Consider the following 12,728-nt stretch of genomic DNA (forward strand, 5'->3'; position numbering starts at 1 on the left):
CTTTGGGCACGCTTTGTTGAGGCCAGTATAATCAACACACATTCTCCATTTCCCGCTCTTTTTTCGAACAAGAACAGGATTTGCTAACCACTCTAGGTGGTATACTTCCTTAATGAATCCTGCGGCCAGTAGTTTGGCTATCTCCTCGCCGATGGCCCTGCGTTTCTCCTCATCGAAGCGGCGCAGGCGTTGTTTCACTGGCTTGGAGCTCGGGAGGATTTGGAGAGTATGCTCGGTGACCTCCCTCGGGATGCCCGGCATATCCGAGGGTTTCCACGCAAAGATGTCCTTGTTGGCACGGAGGAAGTCGATGAGCGCGCTTTCCTATGCGGAGGAGAGCACGGTCCTGATTCGGACTTTTTTGCCCTCGGAGCTACTGGGATCCAAGAGGACGTCCCTGGAGCCCTCTGCCGATTCGAACGATCCGAATGACTTCTTTGCGTCGGGTGTCCCTTCAATGACCTCCTCCCTGAGGGTGGCGAGCTCTTTGGATGCGATGACCGCGGATGCGTGTCCGCAGCATTCGACCTCGCACTCATAAGCGCGTTGGAAGGAGGTGCCGATGGTGATGACCCCACGGGGGCCCGGCATCTTCAGCTTCAGGTACGTGTAATTGGGTACGGCCATGAACTTCGCGTAACATGGTCGCCCCAAAATGGCGTGGAAAGTCCTCGGGAATCCTACTACATCAAAGGTGAGGGTCTCAGTCCGGTAGTTGGATCGATCCCCAAAAGTGACGGGCAGGTCAATCTGCCCTAGTGGCACGGCTTGCCTTCCAGGCACGACGCCATGGAAAGGTGCTCGGACGGGACGGAGGTGCGTTCGGTCGACGCCCATCTCGTCGAGCGTTTGGGTGTACATGATGTTGAGGCCGCTACCCCCATCCATCAATACCTTGGTGAGCCGCTTTGGACCGATGATCGGGTCGACGACAAGCGGATACCTTCCCGGGTGTGGGATGGCATCCGGATGGTCGGTCCGGTCGAAGGTTATGACGGATTTCGACCACCGGAGAAAAGCTGGCATGGCCGGTCCAGCGGTATAGACCTCTCTATGTGCGACCTTCTGGCGGTGCCTGGAGTCGTAGGCCGCTGATCCTCCAAAGATCATGAGGGCACCGGTCGGCGTTGGAAAGGCGTCGTCCTTCTCCTCCGTGTCGTCAGTGGTGGGAACAGGCTCCTTCCCCTACTCCCCCTTGTTCAGGCCCCTGGCCAAGTATTTGCGCATAAGGCCGCATTCCTTGTATAGGTGCTTGGCTGGGAAGGCGTGGTTTGGGCATGGCCCCTCGAGCATTTTCTCGAAGTGGTTCGAAGTGCCCTCCGTGGGCTTCCGGCCACCTTTGCGGTCGGCAGCGGCAACGAGTGAGTTGTCACGCTGTTGCTTCTTATTTTTCTCTTTGGTGGGACGGTTGGAGGTGCCTTCACTGGCGTCCTTGTCCCGCCTTGTCTTTCCGTCGGAGCGATCAAAGATGGCTCCGACCGCCTCCTCTCCAGAGGCGTGACTGGTGGCGATGTCCAGAAGTTCCTTGGTAGTTCGCGGGCCCCTGCGTCCTAGCTTGTGGACCAGGGATTCGCAGGTCGTCCTGGACAGAAAGGCTCCTATCACGTCGGCGTCGGCAACGTTTGGGAGCTCGTTGCACTATCGGGAGAAGCGCCGGATGTACCCGCGGAGGGTTTCATCGACCTTCTAATGGTAGTTCTTGAGGTCCCATGGGTTTCTAGGGCATTTGTACGTGCCCTGGAAATTACCCACGAAGATCTCAGTCAGATCCGCCCAACTCTGAATAGCATTGGACGGTAGGTGCTCCAGCAATGCTCGTGCCGAGTTGGCCAAGAACAGCGGGAGATTGCGAATAATGAAGTTATCATCACTCGCACCACCGCCCTGACATGCAAGCCGATAGTCTTCGAGCCAAAGCCCAGGATTTGTTTCGCCAGAATATTTAGGAATGTTCATAGGCGGTCGATACCTTAGGGGGAATGCAGCGTTGAGGATGTGGCGGCCAAAGGCCTAAGGGCCTGGCAGGACGGAGCTCGGGCTTCGGTCCTCGTTGCTGTCGTAGCGCCCGCCGCGTCAGGGATGATAGCCGCGGCGCGCTACTTCTCCATCGTCGCCGTGGGCACGTCTCCGGGCGTCGATGATGCTGCGTACGTCGTGGCCACGGCCGAGGCGTTGATGTACTAGGATGGCGGAGGGATGCCCTCCGGCTGGCGGTGTTTGGTGTACGGAGGCGTCCTTGGTGGGGCGCACTGAGGACGCGCGCTGGCTGGTGTCGGGTTCGTGTCGTCGAGACAACGAACTTTCTGCCTGCTGCGCTGCTGCACGCTCGAGCAACGTGCGAATCTCCCGATAAGCGCGTCGATCCTCGGACGTCGCGGCCTCCGGAAGGCCATGCAGCAAGGCGGTTGCTGCGGCGATGTTCTGGCTGGCTCAGGCAAAGTGAGGAAAGGCCCCATCGTTGGTGAGGATCCTTTGATGTACGGTGCGGGCTGTGGCGCGCGCGCGCCCCCCGTCTTTGCGGCGTTCAATCTCGCGATTGATGTCCGCATATTCCCGGACGAGCCCTTGCCCGGCCTCATCGATCTCTTGCTGCCGGGCCCTCAACTGCTCTATCCTTAGGTGAGATGGGGCTGTCCTCTCTTCCCCGGATCTGCTGTCAGGATTGTTTGTAGGGGTGGCCTCTTCCCTGGAGGCACTTTCGACGTGACCCTTGGGGGTCTGCGTCATGAAGCATTCCCGGGAAGGGTGGTGGCTCCCCCTACTGGAATCTGAGCTGGAGAGCGATACAGGCTCCTCGTTGAGGAGCTCGTAGAGGGTCTCCATATCCCGCTCAATCGCCCCTACAAACTCGATGTCCATGGGTGATTGAACCACACGTAGCGCCAAAAGGCGGCCAGCGGTTGCCGCAGCGTTGCGGAGATCGAACGGAAACGCTGTCGGGGCGCTCCACACGGACCCTTCCGGACACATGGTGGCGTTGTGAGAGGCCTCCTTGGGTGATGGGACTCCCCAGGAGTTGCCCGGTGGGCCCTCAAGCCTGAGACGGCTGAGGTTGATGGAATGGGGAGATGGGGCGGCTGAGTGAGTCAGCGCCAGCTCTCCTCCTACTATGATGACAAAATCCAGGTCGCCGAAATGCACGTGTGCGCCCGGGGCCCAGGTGATTGCGTGGGTGGCCATCCGAGACCTGATTTGGAACGCGCAAACCCCTACCTAGCGCGCCAATTGTCGGTGTTTCGTACAAGCACCAGCAAGTAAATTTATAGTAATGCGCGTTAGGCTCGGATGGTGCGCTAAAGGACATAGGATTTATACTGGTTCGGGCGGAACGTCCCTACGTCCAGTTTGCTGCTGCTTGTGTTATTAGCACCGTGAACGGTCTGTAGTAAGGGGTACAAACTGTCGAGAGAGAGACTGGTCCCAAGTCTCTGATGGAAGGATTGAAAGGTGGTCAAGAGCTTCGTAGCCGCTTGAACGTGTGTATATGAGTGCGTTCTATTGTTTTTCTCGGGTCCCCCCTTGATGGAGGGAGCGCATCCCCTTTTATAGATGAAGGGGCTGGCTTTACAAGGGTGAGGGCTCCAGGATGCGTACTCTACTTAGTCTTATGGCTCACGTCTACCTGGTCAGGTCCTCCATTCTGATGAGTGCGAAGGAAGATAAGTGCTTACAATGTTGTCGATGTCTCTGTAGGATGTCAGGTTAGTCACAGAATGCTGCCCTGCGCAGGGTATGGGCTGTAGTACAGTGGTTTTGACTTATGAGCCTCCCCCAGCCTTGCTCCGCACGCCTTCTGGTTCCCATGATTCCTTGTTGGGAGAATGCGGGGTCAGGGTCTGGTGTAGCGCCGTGGCCAAGGCCTTCTGACTGGGAGGACCTAGGGGGTCGGGAAGCGGGCGCCGCTCCCCCGGGTCCACAGCGTGGTGACGGAATACCCGTCGTTCATGGAGATAGCAAATCCTTTCCTGGAGCGTAGCGGTTGTCGTATATCTTCATCAGGTTCCGTGTCTCAGAGCTGAAGGCGGCGCCTACAACTCTACAGGGTGAGGTGCACGCACATGTAATGCCTTTTGGGTTCTGCAGCGCCCGGAAGGGTCTAAAGCATCAGTCCTGTCGTTCCCTGGCAGTCCTTTTCCTGCCAGGGCGCAGGGTATGGTCCTTGGAGCCATGGTTGACCCAAACGTCTTGTCTCGTCTTGTACCCATCATTACGAGGGATAGATATCGATCAGGGCGAGGCTCGTTCTTGGCCGTCGGGTGAGACGGAGACCAATCCCTATCTCTTGGGTGAGACTAACCATACCCCTCCGGGATCGGGCGAGGCGGAATCCATCCCTCAGCCCTCGGGCGAGACCGAGCCCGCCCTAAAGGCATCAGGCGAGACAGAGATTAACCTTGAGCCTTTGGGCGAGGCAGGGTTATCTCACAAAGGCATCGGGTGAGGCTGACCCCTCCCTCCAGGATCGGGCAAGACGGAATTCATCCCTCAGCCCTCGGGCGAGACCGAGCCCGCCCTAAAGGCGTCGGGCGAGACGGAGTTTTTCCCTCGGCCCTCGGGCGAGACCGAACCCGTCCCAAAGGTGTCGGGCGAGGCGGAACAGAACTCCTGTCACTCGAACTAGGGATGACACGGCGCCTTTATGCGTCCAGAAGTTTTTCACGTTCGGTGGTTATTGGTTCCACCTTCTGGGGTATCCTGGTATTAGATCCCCGACAGGTGGCATCCGAGTCAGCCTTTAGCACTAGTGGGAGAATAATCAGTCCACATCGTAGTAGGCTTGCACCATCAATGATTGAGGCGCTTATGTGTATGCAAGCATGGTCTTATAACAACATGTTAGATAAGTGCAATTTCTGTAAGTATGTGGTCTTCATTCTATTTAAGTTGTAAAACTAATTTGTGAATATTATATCCATGCAGGGTCTCATTCATCTTTTGTTGGTGCGTTGATGACTTGTCTTGATGAAAAAGATGAAGAAATAGTACTGCTGTTGTTTCCTTCTATATTTAACTTGTGAATTTACAATGCATTGAACATTCAAGTAATGAGCTAGTCCCTATTTTTATTTCACAGGATGAAGATGAGTCCACCATAATTGATGAATGATGAACTTTGTTGTAATCTGGACAGTGTGTGCCTCAAGTGAAGATGATTGTCTCAAGTTGCATATCTATTTGATAAAAAAACCTCTTATTTGTTTGGGCTGTAAATGTATAATATGTGAGCTGTACTGCTGTAGTAGTGCTGTACTAAACTTGCATGTTTGATGTTTCTGGTTCTAGAATCTGGACATGGCTATCGGCTACCTGGTAGCCTGCTTCTACTTGCTAGTACTTTTGGAATCAGCAAGCTATTATGTTAATATATCATGTTTTGTATTGCTCTGTCTGTTGATCTGTTGTAATTTTCTCGGGTTTCGATTAATCCGTCGGGTTTCGGGGATCCACGGGTTTCGGTTTCGGGGATGAATTTTCACCCGAATTGGGTTCGGGCGGATTCGGGTTTTACTTTCGGGTTTCGGTTTTAGTTCCGCGGAGACTCCACCCAATCCGAATTCGCCCCGTTGCCATCTTTAATACGAACCATAGGAGCTCTCCTGAGCTTAGGATTTGGGCATCCTACTCCTACGCAGTGGCGGTGGTGGAGGTGTGAGATGACCTTGAACGCATTAGTGCGGCGCCAGCAAACGCGTCGATGGGTTCGGGTGCAGAGGCACTGCCACTGTTGGGGCCACCTGTCCGTGCCAATTCACGCGGGGCGGACGAAGTCAAGCGACGATGGACGAAGCGGAGCTCGGAAGCTGTAGGAAATTTTTATTTAAAAAAAGGTAAAAAGAAAAAAAGAAAAAATATAAAAAAAGTAGGAGGGATAGATTAAAGAGTATCAAAATCAATTACGAGGTGAGACAGCAAGTTCACCGCTTTGAAATTAAAGTACCAGTAACCACGGTAACATAGTAAAAAAAATCCAACGATCATGCCTTGCCAAACAAAGGATCTTTGCAAATCTCCTCCCCTCTAAGCAAATCTCTCATCTATCTTCCTCTCCGCTGCGGACGTCACACGCCTTGGGCTCGCCGCTCTCGTCCCTTCCCGAGTGACGCTGCAGGCGAGAGGGCAAATCTGAGCTCCCCCTCCTGCTGCCTTCTCCAGGCGTTGGGCTCGTCGCCCTCTTCCCTTCCCGAGCGATGCCACAGGATCCATGAGAGGCAAATTGGCAAATCTAAGACTGTCTCCAATAATGAGGACCTAAACACACAACACATATTTGCTAATTTGGGTCATGCACAGAAAAAAAAAAGATCCGCACCCAAAATTTAGCTTCTCCAACAGTCAACGCAAATCACTCCCCGTCATCTACAGTACACCGGTAAAAATATCTCCTCCTCTCCCCTCTCTCTCTCTCTCTCCCCTCGTCACTTCTCTTCCCCTCCCTCTTCCTCCCGGTCTCATGAAACGGACAGGGCGGCGACATGAGCGCACCTCGACGGTGCCCGGACCTCGGCGCGGCGATAGCCGCCCTCACGGTTGGCACGCCGGTGGCCCCCTCCCCCTCCGCCTCCTTCCTCCCTCTCTCTCTCTCTGCTCTCGACCTCGTCTCTCTCTGCCTCTCTCGGTCTCTCCCCTTGCCCTCTCTCTCTCTTCCTCACTCCTCGCCCCGAACGCCGTCGATCCTCGCACTGCGCGCGCGGTGACCTACCCGGCACGTCGGCTGGCCGGCCGGTCCCTGGCGAGACGACAACGCCGGCCTAGGGTTTCGTGTCTCCATTGTTCGGCTGTCCCTAGATCAACCGGGGCCCGGCGTGGGTGATGTCGTGCCTGCCGCATGTGGACGCCCTTGTCGAAGGCGCCCACCACACTGGCGGCCCGCTGGTTCGCTCCGCCGCCGCCGCGACGTCCAGTGGCCAGATCTGTGCAGGGGGAGTGGCCGCGGAGGAGGAAGGGAGTGGCTCCGCAGTGGTAGATCCGCCGGTCCTGTCGCCGAAGATGGACTCCTCCATCGAGAAGGTGAGCTCTGATCCGCGGTCTCCCCGCTTGATCTGTGTCCCGGATGTGGGGTTGGTGCGGGTGTTTATTAATCGCGCTGTCTATTTCATTCTTCTGCTGACGCAGCAGGGGAGCGGGGCGCTGGATCTGGATGAGGGCCCGCCGGCCTCCGGCGAGGCCAAGGCCTGCACCGAGTGCCACACCTCCGAGCTCGAGCACTTTCCTCTTCTTTCCCCTCCCGCGAAACGGTTGTGCTGGCGCGGCAGAGAATTGGGTTGAGAAGAGAGACAAAGGCATATTTGGGTTCCCACTCGACTCCGACGCAAATTGGGTCTTTGGTTTAGGTACTCCGTTGAACCGTCATTTTTTCACCTAAAGCAACATGGACAACGTATATTTGGGTTTGGGTGCCGTGACGGCTAGGCTGTCGGAGACAGTCTAACAGGAGATATGTCGAGTCCTCCCCTGTGCTGCCCTTCGTCTTGGCTCAATGCCGCTAGCCTCTTCCCCTGCTGCAAATCTTGCTTTCTACTGCAAATCGTGTCTTCCCGAGCAGCACCTGCTGGAGCCCTCTCCGTCTTCCTCACTCTCTCTTGTTCAAATTCTCGAACCAAATTTTCTTCTTGGCCAGGGCTCTTGTTCACGCTCGGTCCTCCCCTATATATACATGTGGGTGTCGTTGACAGGAGCCTCAAGCCTACCTGCAATTTTTTGGGCTAAATGTGCCTTCTAAGGCTATCTCCAACAGTTCAAACCCAAACACCAGACCTATTCTAACAATTGAGTCACGCACAGTGACTGAGTCTCCCACCCAAAACTTCCTTTCTCCAACAGCTAACCTATGATGCAGTACACCAGCCGCGAGATCCGGCACTGGCCTGGGGGATCCCCAACCGTCCATGCCGCCGCTGGAATCGGACCCGCCGCCGTGGCTGCCGCCTCCGGTAGCAGAAGCTCCGAGGCCTCCCTGACGGGATTTGGTGCTGGGGCGCCTCTGCAGCCCTTCGCGCTCCCACCTCCGACGACGCCGGGCACAGCCACCGTAGCCACCGCGGCTGGCGCTGGGATGCCACCTCCAACGCCGACAATGGTGCACCCCACCTCCGCAGCAACCTTCGGCGCTGGAGCGCCCCCGTCCCCGCGGCCCTCCACGTGCCCAACGACGACGACGTCGGGCACCGCCACCGTAGTCGGCGCTGCCACCTCTGGCGCGGGAGCGCCCCTGGGGACGTCCTCCCCGTCCACGCCATCGATGGCGCCAGGCCCCTACGCCACGGCAACCACCTCCAGCAGCAGCTCCATCGAGCTCGCCCCAGCGGGATCTGGCTCTGGAGCACCTCCGCAGGTGGCGTGGATCTGGGCAGAGCTCCAGCATGACGGCCAGGCACGGAGGTAGGTGCGGCGGCGGCCCCCTCTCTGCGACGCCCATCGCGCCTCTTGCGGCCGCGTCGCTCCTCCAGTCGCGGACTCGCGGTCACGGCGAGCGCGGCTCCTCCACTCCCGGCGCGCGCCTCCTCCACTGCCGGCGGTCGCGGCTCCTCCACTCCTCCAGTCGCGGTCGCGGCGGTCATGGCTCCTCCACAGCCGGCAGTCGCGGCGAGCGCGGCTCCTCCACTGCCGTCTTCCCCGCTCCAAAGCTCCGACCCAGGCCGCCGTCTCCGCCCGCCGTCTCGTCCGCGGGCCCACCACTACGGTCGCAAGATTTTGCGTCGTCTCTCGTCGACGACGCTTTTTTGCGTTCTGGATGGCGTCGGACCCAAAATGGGTCCTTTGAATGGGTCATCTGTTGGAGGATGATTCCGGATATGCAAAGTACTGTGCAATACCGATTTTGGGTTTGGGTGTCTCTGTTGGAGACAGTCTAATAGGAGAAACCATTCTCGATATCCCCTGTTCTGTGTTTGCAATATTCACTTCTTGCAAGTGTTTCTGTATATTTTTATACTGGATATGTTGTTGTACTCTGATATGCATGATCCAAGTTTTAGATCACATGTTTTTTCAGAGAAGAATCGTGAATCTGTAAACTTTGTACTGCATCTATGTTATTGTACTGTGATATGCATGGTCCAAGCTTTAGATCACATCTTTTTTCTGGGAATCATCTATGTTATTGTACTTTGATATGCAAGTCCAAGTTTTACAGCCTGTTCGGATGGTGCTGATAAGATCGTGGATTATTACTATTGGCTGGTTTGGTGTGAGAGAAAAATACTATTTTAACTGGGAATTTACGATCGCTTACGACCAAGCGAACAGGTCGTTAGATCACATGCTTTATCTGGAAATCGTGAATCTGTAAACTTTGTTCTGCATCTTTGTTATTATACTCTGATATGCATGGTCCAAGTTTTAGATCACATGGTTTTTCTAGGAAGAACATATAATACTTAAACAGTTACATAAAGTTGATATATCTTTTGGTTCACATGCTCAATTCTTCTTTCAGGACAAGATGAGTGGGTCGCTGAAGCGTAAGAGAGTTGAAGCGCCACGCATCCCAGCTTTTGAGGAATCCTCATACCATCCTCATACCAAGTGGACTCTATGTGTCCGAGTGTTCCACAAATTTCACGTGGAGAGGTTTGCCCCGGGCAGAAAGAGGCTTTACATGGTGTTGTTGGATGAGAAGGTAATACATATCTACTCCTTTAGTTTCAGCTACACTGAATAATATTTAAATTAACCTTGGATCATCACAAGCTATCTACTTTTTTTGTAACAGGCTAAAAAAATGGATGCAGTGATATATGATCGTGAAGTGGATCGACTCGAGCCTTCACTTGTAGAGGGTCGAGTATATTTTGTGGGGCGGATGTCCGCAGAACCAACTATGAGATCTCAGGAGTACAAGTGGGCAGATAATGACGCCGTGTGTCATTTTACCTCAGTGACAACAGTTAATGAGGTCAGAAACATGGACGAGAAGCAAATCCCATTATTCCCACCTTTTATGCATTTTAACAAAGTATGGGAGTTCTATATGGATAATGATACATATGTTGGCAAGTGCTCCAATTTCCTTTTGTATAGGTTGTAAATGTTCTTTTCTAACCAAATATTTATTAATTTTTTTTCTATTCAAATGTCAGATATTATTGGTATGCCTTTCATGGTTAGTTCATTTGGACAAACTGACGGTGACTATAATCGAAATATCCCAACTATACATATGGTTCTACTGGATGGCACGTATGTATATATATCATGGATTTTAATTTTTAGTGTTTAAAATAATTCAAATTTATTATGTTTTCTTGTAATCTTAATTGAATTTGTAGCCATAATATTTGTAAGATAAGTGTGTTCGGCAAGTTAGTGACGGATAATCTAATGAAATGGAAAAAGCTAGCAGAAGATCGTGCTATTGTTGTGCTGACAATGTTACGTGGAAATAGTATTGGTAAGTATGCCATGTTGGTTATGTATTATTTGGATAGTATTTATTAGGGTGCTCTTGTGTATGAAAACTAATGTCACTGGCATTATTCTTTTTAAATTGGATTAGAGAGACGACTCGAAACTACGGAATTTAGTAGGATGCATTTTGAGCCAAAGATCGCAGCTGCGCATGAAGCAGGAGAAGGTAATTATAAGTTTTATTGGAGTTATATTATTGTTTCATTTATATTGTCTACTAATTACTTGTAGTTAATTGTTTCTATAGGATTAATGGAGAACCAGAGATCCATTCACATGTGTCATGTACGTTTGGCTGATAAGTTATGGCTGAAAGTACTGTTGGCTGATTTATTGTAAAAGAAAAATATTATTCGTTGGCTGAAAAAGTAGTTAATTGTTTCTATAGGATTAATGGAGAACCAGAGATCCATTTACATGTGTCCTGTTCTGATAAGCCATTACTGAAAGTATTGTTGCTGATTTATTGTAAAAGAAAAATATTATTTGTTAGCTAAAAAAAAAATACAACTTATAAGCAAGTGACCAGGGTACTGATCGCTGCAGGTTTGGCTGCCGCTGTTGCTGCAATTTCTAGAAGGTACGGCAACCTGCAGCCAAAAGACTAATGCCTTCTTGGAAGGCAGGAACTCTCCACGAATCAAACAAAAATGAAGAATGTAGTCATGGTGAAAAGCCGAGTCTTAGCATTTTGTTGGAACTGTCTTTTGCTGTGGCAGTGCTTTTGAGTATGCGGTGATATGGCTTTTGGCTCATTTTGAATATGTGGTGACGGGTGAATGGTGCTGTAGCTTTTGCCTAAGTTGGCGTGTAATGGTTCTTCTTATATGTGTCATCAAATGGATTTTAGTTGCCCCAAATACTGCTACTCCGTGTTTATTTTCTTTGACATGAGATCTCGCAAATTTATGTAGCAGAGGTTACATTTATTTCTCTCATCCCAATTACTACTACTCCTGATCATGTAGTCACGAACTCATTTACATGTTAGAAAGGGACCATTGAGATTTTTTTTAACACTTTTTTAAACTAATTTTAAATCTAGCACTATTTTTTTTTCTTCAAAACTAACACTTTTGACCGCGCCTATTGCTATGGTGCGGCGAAACGCCTATGCCGCGCCATGCATAGTGGCGCGGCGGGAGGGATGACGTGACGACGACCGGAGCGCTGACCGATGACGTGGCAGGGTCTGTCGAGCCATAGGCAACGGCGTGGCACTAACGTGTCAAGGCCCACGGCGCGGCAGGACCTCGACGCAGACAGAAGCCGACCAGCCTCAATTGCAATTGAACGGGAGCTGCTGTCGGTGAGGATCGGCAGCGACGCGACCATGGACCCCGACTTCGCGTCGCAGCTGAACGGCACCTGCAGCTCCGACCCCAGCGCCTTCGCCTTCCTCGACCCCTCGTCGGTGGGCTTCGACAACGCCTTCTACCGATGAAACAACCCCAATTTCCGCAAAGGGAAAACCACAGAGTTGAAGTGTAATAAGACCGTGGTGGACCATATTACCCTAGATTCCAGTCGATATCACATCCAAACAACGATAATATCAGAGTACAAATAGTGCGAAATTATATAAATTATTACATCGACGCATTGGCGGAATCAAAAGTAGCATTCATTCAGAACAGCTTGAAGATAAGATCGCCAAACTCGAGCGTAGGCACGAACCCCTCAACCGTCAAACTCCTCGGAGCTATACTCCTCAGCAGAACCTGTATGCCAAAATTTATCAGTACGATTTGTACTGGCCACTCCCAACCCCATGAGCATTGCTTTGTGGAGATTGGATGCAAGTTGGATATAGTCAAAAGGAACCTATAAGGTTGGGGTTTCCTATGTTACTTTAGCATATCAAGTATGTAACAGTATAGTCAAGTTTTAACACCATTCCCATACATATTCCACCCATTCCCATTCCAGAGCCAGGTTTCGATCCCGGGGATCAACATACCATCATCTCCACACCACCACCATACCATACCATCCCATCGCTCAGTCGACAGGCCAACTCCCTCTCGGCACTGTCTCAAGGCCCGTAGCCCCTGGCTACGACTGAACACTCTCTCATGGGGGAAGAAGAGAAGGACTCATCTCGCTATCTAGTTTAAGCGAAATCCAAGAAAGGTCTATAGCCGACAAGTCGGCACATGTATCGATCAATCAACCATACACTCTGCAGAGGTTTTACATAACCACAAGATCTGCCTTCTTCGCTGACCATCGTCAACTAGGCTGATTTTGGCCGCTTGCTAGCCTAGGATAATGCCACTCTACCATTCAGCCCTGGTACACCCCAAGTCTAGTCTGAGGTG

The 12,728-nt window shown here is 52.1% G+C and overlaps 1 protein-coding gene across 1 annotated transcript; it reads left to right on the forward strand.

Moving 5' to 3' along the window:
* Positions 1 to 9,721: 9,721 nt before the first annotated feature.
* On the forward strand, positions 9,722 to 11,015 carry LOC136451182 (uncharacterized). The gene is made up of 5 exons (XM_066451932.1): positions 9,722 to 9,992; positions 10,080 to 10,213; positions 10,285 to 10,390; positions 10,496 to 10,573; positions 10,954 to 11,015. Exons 1-5 carry the CDS (start codon positions 9,722 to 9,724, stop codon positions 11,013 to 11,015), a joined length of 651 nt encoding a protein of 216 aa, XP_066308029.1.
* Positions 11,016 to 12,728: the final 1,713 nt, after the last annotated feature.

The sequence above is a fragment of the Miscanthus floridulus genome, chromosome 5 (genome assembly GCF_019320115.1).
Source record: "Miscanthus floridulus cultivar M001 chromosome 5, ASM1932011v1, whole genome shotgun sequence".
In the NCBI taxonomy this organism is placed as follows: Eukaryota; Viridiplantae; Streptophyta; class Magnoliopsida; order Poales; family Poaceae; genus Miscanthus; species Miscanthus floridulus.